This window comes from Hordeum vulgare, chromosome 7H, assembly GCF_904849725.1.
Source record: "Hordeum vulgare subsp. vulgare chromosome 7H, MorexV3_pseudomolecules_assembly, whole genome shotgun sequence".
In the NCBI taxonomy this organism is placed as follows: domain Eukaryota; kingdom Viridiplantae; phylum Streptophyta; class Magnoliopsida; order Poales; family Poaceae; genus Hordeum; species Hordeum vulgare.
This window is the reverse complement of record NC_058524.1, coordinates 247,496,096-247,511,171: the sequence shown is the minus strand read 5'-3', so window position 1 is coordinate 247,511,171 and position 15,076 is coordinate 247,496,096. Positions and strand designations below refer to the sequence as shown.

Below are 15,076 nucleotides of genomic sequence, written 5' to 3'. Positions count from 1 at the left end.
ATGATCGGTATAGGGTGGTTGCATGGGTGGTGGAGGCATGTGCGGTGGAGGCATGTCAATATCAAAGTCATCAAGACCAAAATCGGCTATTGTGAAGTTGGTATTGTCTTGCAAATTGTCTTGGCTGTTCATGTTTGACAGTTTGAGTGTGTGAAATATGTGAGCTTGGCAGCCCTATTTATAGGGGAATTTTTTTTCAATTTTTGGTCTAATTTGACCCTCCAACGGTCATATATTCGAAAATATGAGTTATGTATAAAAAAAAACACTCCTAACCCATCCCTAATCCCTCCTAACCCACCCCTAATCCCTCCCAACGGCACCCACTGCCCGAGCCAGCTGCCGAGCTGGCGCCTCGGCCCTGCCCCGCAGCCGCAACGGTCGGCCGCCCTGGGGCCCCCGCGCGCCAGAGCCGCCATACGCTCCCCCGCTGCGCTCGACGCTCCCCCGTCGCCCGATGTTACCGTGCCACCGGGCCGTGCCGTGCCGTGCCGCGGGCCGGCCCACCTTAAACGTGACGTGCCGTGCCAGCACGCGGGCTGGGGGTGGCGGCCCGGGCACGGGCACGATTAGCCCGTGCCGGGCCGGGCCTGAGTCGTGCGTGGCACGCGGGCAGCTGGGCCGGCCCGCCAGGCATGGCCCGTTTAGCTAGATTTGGTGCAGATCACTTCCTCCGAATCTGGGCCATGAATATCCCATCCGATGGCCCAGATTCGTTTTTCTATTTTTGCATCACAAGCTGTTCTTTTATTGTAGTCGTTCCCAACTGGACCAAATAAACCCCGTAGTATTTCGCCATACCTTCTTCCCCAAATCCCCGGAACCCTAGTGAAGAGAAGGCTCGAGTTCGACATGGCGACGACGAGCGAGTCCACAGCCAACTCCACCGTAACGAGCGCGACAGCCGACGGAGATACAGAGCGTGAGCAAGAGCACGGCAATGGTGCGACTGCCGCCCCTGCCGTGGTGCAGCAGGAGGAGGAGGGGGAAGAACTGATCGGTCCTGGCCCCGCGCCGGCGCGGCAGCGGCAGAAGCGCCCTCTCCAGTTCGAGCAGGCTTTCCTCGACGCCCTCCCCTCCGCAGCCATGTGCGTCTTCTCCTCCTTGCCGTTTAGTGCTATAGGATTTGTGAGACGCTTGTGTCTGCTTCTTGTGGCTAACTGTGGCTAACTGTGGCGGTGGTTGCCTGCTGCAGGTACGAGAAGAGTTATATGCATAGGGACGTCGTCACGCACGTCGCCGTTTCTTCTCCCGCTGACTTCTTCATTACCGGGAGCGCCGATGGTAATTTATTGCACACCGTGACCTGTTTTTTGCGCAGTAGTGTTTTCAGGTAGTGGATGAATCGATACGCTAGATCTGAAATTTGGCTGTTTCCTTCGGCTTATGGGAAAGTTGGCTGATTCCGTTTCATGTTTTTTTATTCTCCGAAGGACATCTGAAATTCTGGAAGAAGAAACCCAGTGGAATCGAATTTGCTAAACATTTTCGGTCTCATCTCAGTCCCATCGAAGGCTTAGCTGTGAGTGCACATTCTTATGTTCACTTGTTCAGTTAAGATATTACGATGCCGCATAGTACATTTAGCTTGTTAGTTGCTACTATTCGTTGCACTTGCCATAGTACAAACAATTGCAATTATAACCTGATTGAGTAATGCAGGTTAGCGTTGATGGCTTACTTTGCTGCACGATCTCTAACGACCAGTCTGTCAAGATATATGATGTTGTAAACTATGACATGATGTTCATGATGCGGCTCCCATTTGTCCCTGGGGCGATTGAGTGGGTTTATCGGCAGGGTGATGTTAAACCTAAACTTGCTGTTAGTGACCGCAATACATCTTCTGTTCACATATATGACACTCATTCTGGTTCAAACGATCCCATCATCTCCAAAGAGGTATTTTTTGTTGTTGCTTTCTATGTTTCTTTGTGAATTCAAGTAACTAAAGGATTTGTACTTACTGAGCTTCTCTCGCTGCAGATTCATGCTGGCCCTGTAAAAGTTATGAAATATAACCATGCCCAGGATGTTGTGATATCTGCTGATGCCAAGGGACTCTTGGAGTATTGGTCTCCATCTACCCTTAAGTTTCCAGAGGATGCGTATGTTCTGGCTTCTTGGAGCTATTTTCAGCACCATGTTTCTTCTGATTTTTATCTTTTGCTGAACAATTGCAAACTTGGATCAGAGTACATACTTCCACTTTCTAGTACGTTTGTTGAAAACTTGGCAACTGAAACAATGTAACAAATAGTATATGGTTGAACCCTGCAAGTTCTAATTATGTATTGGTATGCTAAGTAGAGATGCATGAGTTGAAGGCATAAGATACCAACTTTTGCTGAAAACTGGCAACTGAACAGCGTAACAGTAGTATGTGGTTGAACCTCTAAGTTCTAATTAAATATATGTACTCCAAGTAAAGATTCTTGAGTTGAAGGGATAACATATTTATAATTTTCCAACTTCGAATCTTGTTCTGCATGCCTAGGTGTTTCTGGTTGGATTATAGTATTTTAATATCCATATCTTCAACTGCTATAGTGCTATGAGGTCTACTTTCACGATGTTTTTATTGTATATGCTATGAAATGTTCTTTTCCACATTGATAGATGCATTAACCCATTGACTTATCAATGCTTGACATTGCTATCTGCTTTTTGCAGGGTGAATTTTCGTTTAAAAACAGATACAAATCTATTTGAACTTGCAAAATGCAAGACTAGTGTGTCTGCTATTGAGGTACCTTTTTATTTGTGTGATAGCGTATACTGCTTCTTCATTACTTGAGCTAGGCATACAATTGCACAACAAGGACTTTGAATGCTTTGCAGCAGAATAAATATACTCCCAACAATAACACAGACTGCTACACATTGTGCATTCTTTCTTTTTACGAGCATACCACTTCAATCATAGAGACACCTGAATTTGTAAGATATATCCACCTTATCACACTGGTTATTGGCTAGATCACTTCATTGATACCTTAATATAATAATGGGCCAAAAATGTTGTCAATCGTTAAAAAAAAACTGCATAGGTCTAGTGCATTATCAAATCTGTTACTTTTTAGAAACGACAGTGGCTGTTATTATTGTAATTATTACCTGAATAGCTCTACTTAATGAGCTGGTCTTTCCCAGGTGAGCAACGATGGCACTCAATTTGTGGTCACATCCCCTGACCGCAGGATAAGGGTATTTTGGTTCAAAACTGGTAAATTAAGACGCGTGTATGACGAGTCCCTTGAGGTAAGATACTTCCTCTGTTCAATGCTGGCACATCACAGGTATATATGTTCGGTTTGTAATTTTGGACTGAATATTGTTGCTTGTAGGTGGCACAAGATCTTCAGAAAAGTGACGTTCCATTGTATCATCTTGATGCTATTGATTTTGGGAGAAGGATGGCTGTCGAGAAGGAAATAGAAAAGACAGAAAATGTTCCTCAACCAAATGCTGTATTCGATGAGAGCTGCAACTTCCTTATTTATGCCACCCTTTTGGGCATAAAGGTATGCCTTCGTTCCTTCCTTTTCCATTGTTTTATTTATATTGGGTTCTTTATCTACTTCAGTATTACCAGTCCATTTTTGTTGTGTAATTATTTTTACATTCTGGTTACGATTCTCAAGGGAATTTATCATTGATGTTAAAGAATTCTTCTGACAAGACATTTATACATATATTTGCTCATGGTGAGCCATTGATCTTTTATCACACATAATTATCATGTTGTGCTCCTAGTCGCTGATCTCATATATTAATAATGACAATATGTACTTCTGTCTGGCATCTTACACCAGCTACTAAGTGAAACATCTTTCTGTAAGACTTCTAAACATCATATATATGCAGGTTGTAAATTTGCACACAAATAAGGTTCCCCGTATCCTGGGGAAGGTAGAGAACAATGAGAGGTTTCTGAGAATTGCTCTATACCAAGGCGACAAAGGCAACAAGAAGGTTAGGAAAATTCCTTCAATAGCTGCTAATGTCAATGACACGAAGGAGCCTTTATCAGACCCTACTCTGTTATGTTGTGCCTTCAAGAAACACCGGATATATACCTTTAGGTATGCCAGTTCAAGCATTTCAGGAGAATATTTAATTGGCTGGTTTTAAACTTTGTTTCTTGGAAAGCTCTTCTGAACTTTGTTCATATATGTTATTTCTTGGAAGTTTAACATCCTTTTTCGTCCTTACTACTGTACAGTCGTAGAGAACCCGAAGAGCCTGAAGATGCCACTAAGGGTAGGGATGTTTTCAATGAAAAACCCCCACCAGAAGAACTTTTGTCCCTATCAGAATTAGGGAAGACTGCTACGACATCACTACCTGACAATTTGGTATGTTTTCCTAACATTTAGATGTGGCTGTTACTCCTTTGGCGAATGACATTAATATCCGGATTCTATGTGAAATCAGTATCTTAATCTGTCATTCTCTGCATTGCCTGAATCTGTTAAATTCTTTTGCTATTTCAGGTGTTTCATACTTCAATGGGTGATATTCACTTGAGACTATATCCAGAAGAGTGTCCAAAAACTGTGGAAAATTTCACTACTCACTGCCGAAATGGTTATTATGATAATCTCATATTTCATCGCGTAATTAAAGGATTCATGGTCCAGACTGGGGACCCTTTGGGTGATGGTACTGGTGGGCAATCAATCTGGGGTAGGGAGTTTGAAGATGAATTTCACAAAAGGTATTTTAGCTATATGACACCTTTTTTTTTTTGAGGGAAACAGCAGGACTCTGCGTATTTTTATTGATCAAATAAAAGAACAAAAAATACGAGTTCCAAAGAATAAAAAAAGCTATACAAAAGGAGAAAAGAAAAGCATTACAACAACACAAGGGGGAGCATGCCCCCAACTATACAAAGGTGTTAACCCAATTCTCGAAGTTGGAGTAACTCTTCCTTGTGGCCCTGTGGACTAGCCACTTGAGCTCTGACTTGAACTTTCTTCGGCATGCATAGGGATTAGGAGTAACTATGTTGAAAATCCAGTCATGTCGGACATGACACCTTTTTCCTGTTTGCACAAAATGAGTCCTTTTTTTCCATCTCAATGTACATTTGTCGATTATGGTTAATTTGTTACTCAGGGAAAACAATATATTTATGATCGACTAAATACAGTTTTTACGTATGCACTGCCTTGTTGTTGAAGAGAGAACTGCCTTACAGTGACAATTTTATTTGTCATATTGCAGCTTGAGACATGACAGGCCGTTTACACTTTCAATGGCTAATGCGGGACCAAATACTAATGGCTCTCAATTCTTTATCACCACTGTGGCAACTCCATGGCTAGATAACAAACATACAGTGTTTGGTAGAGTTGTGAAAGGCATGGATGTTGTTCAGGTATCAATCTTTTGCATATTCCCTTTAGTGCCTGAACATTTTCTTTTCATTTCCTTTATTTTGTCTTCTTAACATTCTATTTGTGTTTAAAGCAAATTGAGAAGGTCAAGACCGACAAAAATGACAAGCCGTATCAGGATGTGAAGATCTTGAATGTTACAGTTCCCAGGACATAAGCTCCCGTTTAATCAATTGGTCAGTAGTTCTTTCGCTTTTTTTTTCCTTTTAACAACACCACCCACTTCATGATTCGTATGTTCTGGATTTAATTTCCAAGTTGCCTTGTTGTACATCTGGAGTCAAACTTGTCCACGTTTGAAAATATGTTCTTGTCTTAACAGTCTGTTTAGCTAGTACTCCCTCGGTTGCAGTTTCAGTTCAAACTAAAACCAGGTCACTTATTTTGGGACGGAGGGAGTAAGCTTGATGCACTGTTCTGTCTTGAGGAACAGGACGCACAGTTTCTGAATCTCAGCTGCATGATTGAAAGTGATTAGAAATTCAATCTGTTATGATGGGCTAGATTCCGCTTTTTTTTTTTTTTTTTTTGCAACTGATAGTAGTATACCATGTCATAGATGCAGGGGTGCGTTTGATTTGTCATAATTAGTTTCTTCTTCCTTTTGTAGGATTTCATTTCATCAATGTTTGTCTCCTTCGTCATTCATTGCCATCATTCTCATGTCACGTACCTTGTGCAGGGTTGCTACATTACGGGCTGTATGATGATTTGCTGAGCTGTTTTAAGATAAATGCGGCCTCCTCAATTCTCCAAGAAGAGGTGTTGTTTCTGGGGTAATGTGTGTAGTAGGAAAGCAATAGAAGGGAAAACACATCTTTGGCTGTGGACAGAATTATTTCTCAAAGTTAGTAGGGGAAAGCTAACAGATGTTTACAATTTGTTCACGGGTTAAGCTTGCAACTTGATGAGAATGGTTAGTGCAAAATGTTTGATACAACTCCTTGTGATCCATATTAACTGTCGTTGAGTTGGTACAACTTTGTATATCGATTGGAGGGAGTAATAAATTCCCTTCCCTTTATTATATCTACTGTAATTGCGTAACGTGTGCATTCGTCACCGGCACCAGGTGGACCGACGTTGACGGCTGAATTGATGGTGTCTGACCAAGTGTAGACGGACAAGGAAGGTGGAATCTTTCCTTCGGTTAGCCGTCGGTGTGTTCCTTTTCTATCTATTCTATTGGTATAAATATAAAAAATATAATGCCGGCCGTGAACCTGGACTGGTGTAGGAGGCCCATATGATATGATAGCGAATCTTACGTCAGCTCTTAGGTTTGCTTTTCTTTTGGTTGATAAATGGTGGGAGGAAATTGTAGAGCCAAAGCCAATTGGTCAACCAACCGTGGGTCGTCTACGTGGACAGGGCCCGCGCCAAAAGCAGCGGAAACGTACGCGGAGGTGAGGGAATAAAAAGCGAGCGAACAGCCGCGTTTTCCTCCCACCATCCTTGTTTCCTCCTTCCTCCTCCGCGCCCTTGCTCGCAATTTCGTCCTCATCCGTCGGTCCATCCATTGAGGGAGGAGATGGCGTCCGAGAAGCACTTCAAGTACGTCATCCTCGGCGGCGGCGTCGCGGCGGTCCGTGCTCTCCTCCATCCTCCTCGTCTCTGCTTCTTGTGCCTCTCCGTGGAATGTATGTATGTTTTGGTTGGATTCTCTTCTCACGCCTGTCCTTGTTTTTGTTTGACAGGGATACGCCGCGAGGGAGTTCGGAAAGCAGGGCGTCCAGCCCGGGGAGCTCGCCATCATCTCCAAGGAGTCCGTACGTCACCCTAACCTTCTCCTTCCCGCCGCATGCCCCAAATCCAATCATTTCTACCGGAAAACACAAAAGGAAATTTGTTGTGTTTGCGTTTTCAGGTGGCTCCCTATGAGCGTCCTGCACTCAGCAAGGGCTACCTCTTTCCCCAGAGTAAGAAACAACTGCAGACACAACGCCGCAGCGCTTGTCGCTCAACTCTAAACGTGTTTTCCTTCCGTGCAACCAGATGCCGCGAGGCTTCCAGGATTCCACACCTGCGTCGGGAGCGGCGGGGAGAAGCTCTTGCCCGAATGGTACACACAAAAAGGTGAGCAAAATGTCCTGTCCCCATTGCGGACAGTGACTGGTTGGTTACTCATTCTTTAAGATTAACCTGAGCAAATTGCGTGACGATTACTTCTCCTCGAGTTTATGCTACTTTAACAGCATGTCTCGACTTCTCTTATGTTGCTATCTCACAGCTTAGCTGTAATTTTTTTGAACCTCTGAGAAAGTGAGAATGCCATAATTTTGGCTGTCTGCAGGCATTGAGCTGATCCTCAGCACGGAAATTGTCAAGGCTGATCTTGCCTCTAAGACATTGACCAGTGCAGCTGGAGCAACCTTCACCTATGAGACCTTGCTCATTGCTACTGGCTCCTCGGTGAGTTCCCAACTGTTAATTTCCCACCGCAAAAATAAATAACCTGCAGCATGCGCTATTGGTGCTGAAAACTTGCTAATCTTACTTTTGCCGAGTCAGTCTTCTCTTCATAAATACGTCCACTCATTGTATTATTTGTATTTCTCTTCTTGCTCAGACCATAAAGCTCACTGACTTTGGCGTCCAAGGAGCAGAATCAAACAACATATTGTATCTACGGGAAATTGATGACGCCGACAAGTTGGTCGCAGCTATGCAGGCAAAGAAGGATGGAAAGGCCGTCGTTGTTGGAGGTGGCTACATAGGACTTGAGCTCAGCGCAGCACTGAAGATCAACAATTTTGATGTCACCATGGTGTACCCAGAGCCGTGGTGCAGTAAGTCTGACTATTCTTGTCTGTTAAGCTCATTTTTGAATAGTTAGCAGCAAAGAAACACCAATATCTCGATACTTATATACATGAACAATAATGTTGTAGTGCCCCGTCTCTTCACTGCCGGCATTGCTCATTTCTATGAGGGTTACTACGCTAGCAAAGGGATCAATATCGTGAAGGGTACTGTGGCTAGTGGTTTTGATGCCGATGCCAATGGAGATGTGAGTTCTGAGTATATCCTCTGCAATCTCAGTTTGATAGTGGTGTTTGAAGTGATGGACTCACCTACTTGAATCTGTTTTTCTCTTTGCTTGCCAGGTTAGTGTCGTGAAGCTGAAGGATGGAAGAGTACTCGATGCCGACATGGTCATCGTTGGAGTCGGTGGCAGGCCACTGACAGGCCTCTTCAAAGGCCAAGTTGATGAGGAGAAAGGTGGACTCAAGGTTAGCTTCATTGTTGTGCTGATGAATGCATCCAACTGACACTTGGACAAAATATTATCCAACTGATCGGCTCTACCGAATTAGCAACTGTACACATCACCTTGTGCATCATCGTTGGGCTCCTTCAGCTTGTTGTTGCTGCTGCTGCCTTAAGGTTTGACATTCTCTTTTGTCTTATGTTTTCACCCAGACTGACGCATTCTTCGAAACAAGCGTCGCTGGTGTATATGCCATCGGTGATGTGGCGACTTTCCCCATGAAGCTGTACGACGAGCCGAGGAGAGTGGAGCACGTCGACCATGCTCGGAAATCGGCCGAGCAGGCAGTAAAGGTGAGCAATCCTTGTTAGGCCCCATTCGCAACCCGGTAGGATTCAATTGTTTGTTTCCAGTGAAATTCACACATCCATAATCTGTCAGACGCTTGACATGTACAGTATTACAAGTGTTTTTTCAATTTGTAATCCTAGGCTATCAAGGCCAAGGAGTCCGGTGAGTCCGTGGCGGAGTACGACTACCTGCCCTACTTCTACTCTAGGTCGTTCGACGTCGCGTGGCAGTTCTACGGCGACAACGTTGGCGAGACGGTGCTGTTCGGGGACAACGACCCAGCTGCGGCCAAGCCCAAGTTCGGCACCTACTGGGTCAAGGACGGCAAGGTCATCGGCGTGTTCCTAGAGGGCGGCTCCGCCGACGAGAATCAGGCCATCGCCAAGGTCGCCAGGGCCCAGCCGCCGGTGGCCGACGTGGAGGCGCTCGCCAAGGAAGGCCTTGATTTCGCCACAAAGATCTGAAGATTCCTCTATTATCTATCTACGCGTGTAAATCTTGTGTTTGTCCCTCCCCTGCCGATGCTTCCTAGTTCCTAGCTCAGAAACGTGATTCGATTTCTTTTTTTCCTTTTGGAGTTTGATGGTGTTGCTGTGACCACTGTGGCAGGATTCCAATAAATTTAGGGCCTTTTGATTCGCAAGAATTTTAAAACAAAGGAATAGGGAATATGCAGAAATAGGATGGTATGTCCTATAGTATCCTACAGAATTGGAAAGAATGTTTGATAGCACAGAAAAAACAACAAAATTTTAGAAAAAGTTTTTTTCGTGAGAATAGAAAAAGGTTTGAGTGAATGAATTTTTTTCATCAAAATATAGTACAAATAGTTCCTATGAAAAAATTTCTTAAGGATACTGTCATCAACAGGTGTGCCTATCATGAGCACATGTCTCTTGCATCAAGGCAATTCTGGGGCAATAAGAGGAACTCAAGACCCACCTTCACCAAGAACAACTTGAGTGGATTCAAATCCAAACAACGAGTAAGGACATGTTATAACTGTGGTAACGTGAGTCACTTCGTGGCCGAATGTCCCTATGAGAAAAGGGAAGACAACGAAGGCAAGCTCATTCGCAAAGACAAAACCAAATCATTTCCAATCAAGAACAACTTTGTGAAGAAACCTCAACCAAAAGGGATGGTGGCCCTTGAAGAGTATCCTTCCGATGATGATGGTGATGATGATGATACAGTGGCAACGGCAACTGTTGCTATTGCCACTATCTCTCCCCAGAAGGTGTCTCTCTTCAACGCCCCCAACGAGAACCACATCACCAAGTGCCTCATGGCAAAAGGTATCAATGAGGTAACTCCCATCATTAAGATCAACATTGCTTCTGCTCCTTCATTGTTAAATTGTGTTGAAGATAGTAATGTTGGGGAACTTAATGAGCATGATCTTGACAAGTTTCTGTGTACTATTAAGGGAGAATCCAAGAAGCACTTTGTTGCTCTCTTCGAACAACTGGGTGAGGCCACTGACCTCATTGAGTCTCATGAGGAGACCATCTCCGAGCTTCAGGGACACAGTCGTGACTATGCCGATGAAATTGCCGAATTATCTAATGCTCTAGAAGAGGAGCGCACTCTTCGTTTGGCTCTTGAGGAGTCATATAACGATGACTGCGCTAAAATGCAAAAGAAACTAGATCATGATGTTGTTCTTACTCGTATGCTTAAGTCTGAACAGTATGCTCTTGGGGTTGGCCATGAAGACTCAAAGAGGAGTTTGACACACTTGACAAGGCCCACAAGGTCTTGAAAGGTGCCCATTTCTCTCTGAAAAAGTCTCATGATCAACTCCAAGCAAAGCTTACCAAGGAGATCTCTACGTGCCCTCCCTTTGTGTTAATTGATAATGCTTGTGCAACTAACCCCTGTTGTGAGCATGTACATCTTGTGAAGGAAAATGCCAAGTTAAAGAAGAAACTTGAGAAGGGCCTTGTGACATGTATACAAGGTGAGAAGAGTCTGAACGACCTCTTGAGCACTCAAAAGGGTGTTGTAGGAAAGGAGGGACTTGGACTTACCTCCAAGTCAAAAGGTAAAAGAAGGAACAGGAACAAACGATCTCCCACCCTCATGGACATCTTTGTCAAAGAGGGTGAGGGGACTCAGAAGGTGAACAAGAACAAGGTGGACTATGGAAACCTCAAGAAGGGCAAAACTATTCCTACTAACACATCCGACAAATTAAATTCTTCTTATGTCTTATGTTGTGCTAGTGATGGGCATGTTTATGCCAGATTTGTTGGTTCCTACGATGAGGATATTGAATGGGCTATCTGGGTTCCTAAGACCCTTGTATCTAACATGAAAGGACCCATTAAAAAATGGGTACCTAAAACCAAGCCTTGATCTATTGCAGGAGTTTGCTTCCGGTGGGGTGTCATGGTTGCTCGATAGTGGAGCAACAAATCATATGACCGGAAGCAAGAACTTAGTGGTGGATGTGCATCCTTCTCCATCTATGCCCACCCATGTCCAATTCGCCGATGCATCCTCTTCAAAGATATTGGGATTTGGTAAGGTGGTCATCTCTCAAGATTTATCTATTGAGAAGGTCATGCTTGTTGAGTCACTTGCCTACAATTTACTTTCGGTTCGGCAACTCGCAATTATGGGTTTTTCCACTTTCTTTAATCTTGATACTGTGGTCCTCCTGAGGAGCAAGACTCTTAAAGTAGCCTATGTTGGACATGTCGAAAATGGTCTTTATGTGGTGAACTTATCAAAGCGACCCACTAAGACTGCGACATGTTTAATGGCTAAAGCTGACGTGGGCTGGCTTTGGCATCGCCGTTTAGCTTATGTCAATATGAGATCTTTGCAAAGTCTTCTGACAGGGGACCATATTCGTGGACTAACAAATGTGAGCTTTGCTAAAGATCGTGTTTGCAGTGCCTGCATTGAAGGAAAGATTCATGAAACTGCTCATCGTCCAACGACTCTTATCTACACTAAGAGGCCATTGGAACTTCTCCATATGGATCTGTTTGGTCCTCCATCATTTGATAGTCTTGGAGGCAGAAAGTATTGCTTAGTGATTGTTGACAACTTCTCAAGATATACCTGGGTATATTTATTTAAAAATAAGAGTGAAACTCAACAAACGGTCATCAACTTTGCTAATGAAGCACAACGTCAACATGAAGCAAAGATCTTGATGATTAGAAGTGACAACGGCACCGAGTTCAAGAACTACACCTTAGATGAGTTTCTTGGTGATGAGGGAATAAAACAACAATATTCTGCACCATATACCCCTCAACAAAACGGCGTGGCAGAAAGGAAGAACCGGACCTTGATAGACGCTACAAGGACAATGATGGCAGAATTCAAATCTCCATATAACTTCTGGGCAGAGGCCATCAACACAGCATGTCATGCATCCAATCGGCTCTACATGCGCAAAGGCTTGAACAAGACTCCGTATGAGATTCTAACTGGAAACAAACCCAATCTCAAGTACTTCCGGGTATTCGGTTGTAAGTGTTTCATTCTCAAGAAAGGTGCACGGTTAGCTAAATTTGATTCTAGAGCACATGAGGGTATATTTGTTGGTTATGCTACAAACTCTCATGCTTACCGTGTCCTCAACAAGTCCACCGAACTAATTGAGGAGACGTGTAACGTAGAGTTTGATGAAAATAATGGCTCCCAAGTGGAGCAAAGTGGTCTTTGTGATGTAGGTGATGAAATTCCTCCCAAAGCTATAAGAAGAACGGGGATAGGTCAAATACTCCCCATTGAGGAACCCCTTATGGCCGAAGGAGAAGGACAATGCTCTACTCAAGTGGAGCCATCACCTCCACAAGCCCCACACGCTTCCGATAAACAACGAGAAGGCTCTCAACAAAATAAACAAGCTCAAGGTCAAAATAAATTGCCCAACAATGATGATGTGTCTCAGGATATTCAAGCACTACCCCAAGACTCCGAACCTGCTCATGATCAAGATCAAGTGTAACCCGATATCCAGACCAAGTAGAAGCACAAGATCGAGATCAAGAGCAACCACAAATACAAGAACAAACTAGTGAGCCTGCTCAAGTCGAAGGACAAGATGGTGAGGAGACTGTCTCACAATTCCCTTATGGAGCACCAACAGCCGGCTCAAGATGCAAGGGCAAGCAAAGTAAACAAGTCAATTCTCCCCCTTTATCTAATGAAGAACTCTTGGAGCGTCGAGCAGCCAAAATTGCGAACAAGCTGAGAGTCAAGTCACATCTTATGAAGAATGTACTTGACAGTTTAAAAAGGGGAGTATCCACCCATCAACAGATTTGCAATTATTGTGAGCATCACGCGTTTGTCTCGTATTGTGAACCTCAACAGGTACAGGAAGCGCTCAATGATGAGGATTGGCTTATGGCCATGCACGAAGAACTTAACAACTTCGAGCGCAACCAAGTCTGGGATTTAGTGCCTAGGCCAACGGAGGAACATAATGTCATCGGAACCAAATTGATATTCAAGAACAAGCAAGATGCCAATGGGATTGTGATTCGAAACAAGGCAAGATTGGTGGCTCAAGGTTACTCCCAAGTCGAGGGTATCGACTACGGTGAAACCTTTGCCCCTGTTGCTCGTCTAGAATCTATTCGCATGTTGCTTGCATTTGCTTCTCATCATAACTTCAAATTACAACAAATGGATGTGAAAAGTGACTTTCTTAATGGTCCTTTGAATGAGTTGGTCTATGTCAAACAACCCCCGGGATTCGAACATCCCAAGCTCCCCAATCATGTGTACAAACTTAATAAGGCACTCTATGGCCTTAAACAAGCCCCACGCGCGTGGTATGAGTATCTTACTGAGTTGTTACAAGATCGTGGGTTTGAAATTGGGAAGATAGATCCCACTCTTTTTACTAAGAGGGTTAAAGGGGATTTGTTCATATGCCAACTATATGTTGATGATATTATCTTTGGCTCTCCTAACATTTCCTTCAATGAAGAATTTGCTGCACTAATGACTGAGAAGTTTGAGATGTCCATGATGGGAGAGTTGAAGTTCTTCCTTGGGTTCGAGATTAAACAAGGTCTAGAAGGGACATTCATCAAACAAGCCAAGTACACTCAAGACATGCTCAAACGGTTCGAGCTCGAAGATGTCAAACCAGTCAAGTTCCCCATGCCAACAAGATGCAAGCTTGACAGTGATCCCAATGGTAAAGCAGTGGATCAAAAGGTATATCGCTCCATGATTGGATCCCTCCTTTACCTTTGTGCATCTAGACCGGATATTATGTTGAGTGTAGGGATATGTGCACGGTTTCAATCCGCACCAAAAGAAAGCCATTACATGGCCATTATATCTAGTTAGCTATTCTGACTCAGATTGGGCAGGAGATTGTGTGGAGAGGAAGTCAACGTCTGGAGGATGTCAATTCCTTGGTCGCTCATTGGTAAGTTGGTCGTCAAAGAAGCAGAATTGCGTCTCTTTATCATCCACCGAAGCTGAGTATGTGGCAGCTGCAAGTTGTTGTGCACAATTGCTATGGATGAGGCAAACTTTAAAGGATTATGGTGTCACTTGTGACAAAGTGCCTCTTCTATGTGACAATCAAAGTGCTATCAAGATTTCCCTCAACCCAGTGCAACATAGCAAAACCAAACATATTGATATTCGCCATCACTTCATTCGTGAACATATCAAGCTAGGTGATATTGAGGTTCACTTCATCCACACTGAAGAGCAACCTGCAGATATTTTCACTAAGCCTCTAGATGAAGCAAGGTTCCGGGAGTTAAGGCATGAGCTAAATATCATTGATTCAAGTAATGTGGATTGAAACTAGGCATGTTGCAACTCACTTTGCATTCCATCTTGGTCTAGATGTAGGCATGGACATAGGGGGAGTGTTGTTCTCTCAATGAACTTTCCCTCCCCCCATTATGCATAAATCAATCTAGTCTTTCACTTTAGCCATTGTCAAATGGCACTTGTGCTTCAAAGACGAGCATTGGTCATGAACCCAAGGATAATTCTTCGCTGTGTCATACCATTGTCTCAAACATTGGTGGCCTCGGCCACCGCCCCTCCCACCTTTCTTTTGTATAGAAGAAAGGATATACAATGACAAGTCAGTACATTTTTTCTA

At 43.8% G+C, this 15,076-nt stretch overlaps 2 protein-coding genes across 2 annotated transcripts; both read left to right on the top strand.

Moving 5' to 3' along the window:
- Positions 1-777: 777 nt before the first annotated feature.
- On the top strand, positions 778-6,452 carry LOC123411244 (peptidyl-prolyl cis-trans isomerase CYP71). Its single transcript, XM_045104178.1, has 14 exons — positions 778-1,088; positions 1,196-1,284; positions 1,434-1,522; positions 1,663-1,902; positions 1,987-2,108; positions 2,674-2,749; positions 3,154-3,261; positions 3,348-3,524; positions 3,868-4,085; positions 4,226-4,358; positions 4,497-4,720; positions 5,233-5,386; positions 5,479-5,581; positions 6,088-6,452. Exons 1-13 carry the CDS (start codon positions 853-855, stop codon positions 5,560-5,562), a joined length of 1,950 nt encoding a protein of 649 aa, XP_044960113.1. The 5' UTR covers positions 778-852; the 3' UTR covers positions 5,563-5,581; positions 6,088-6,452.
- Positions 6,453-6,780: 328 nt separating this feature from the next.
- On the top strand, positions 6,781-9,621 carry LOC123411245 (monodehydroascorbate reductase 4, cytosolic). The gene is made up of 10 exons (XM_045104179.1): positions 6,781-6,990; positions 7,103-7,174; positions 7,273-7,324; positions 7,401-7,481; positions 7,699-7,817; positions 7,975-8,194; positions 8,297-8,415; positions 8,513-8,638; positions 8,829-8,969; positions 9,108-9,621. Exons 1-10 carry the CDS (start codon positions 6,937-6,939, stop codon positions 9,429-9,431), a joined length of 1,308 nt encoding a protein of 435 aa, XP_044960114.1. The 5' UTR covers positions 6,781-6,936; the 3' UTR covers positions 9,432-9,621.
- Positions 9,622-15,076: the final 5,455 nt, after the last annotated feature.

Coding starts and splice junctions, on each gene's coding strand:
- LOC123411244 (XM_045104178.1), top strand. CDS start 853: ATGGCGACGACGAGCGAGTCCACAGCCAACTCCACCGTAACGAGCGCG. Junction 2,750..3,153: donor CTAGTGTGTCTGCTATTGAG/GTACCTTTTTAT, acceptor GGTCTTTCCCAG/GTGAGCAACGATGGCACTCA. Junction 3,525..3,867: donor CCACCCTTTTGGGCATAAAG/GTATGCCTTCGT, acceptor ATATATATGCAG/GTTGTAAATTTGCACACAAA.
- LOC123411245 (XM_045104179.1), top strand. CDS start 6,937: ATGGCGTCCGAGAAGCACTTCAAGTACGTCATCCTCGGCGGCGGCGTC. Junction 7,818..7,974: donor TCATTGCTACTGGCTCCTCG/GTGAGTTCCCAA, acceptor CTTCTTGCTCAG/ACCATAAAGCTCACTGACTT. Junction 8,416..8,512: donor ATGCCGATGCCAATGGAGAT/GTGAGTTCTGAG, acceptor TTTGCTTGCCAG/GTTAGTGTCGTGAAGCTGAA.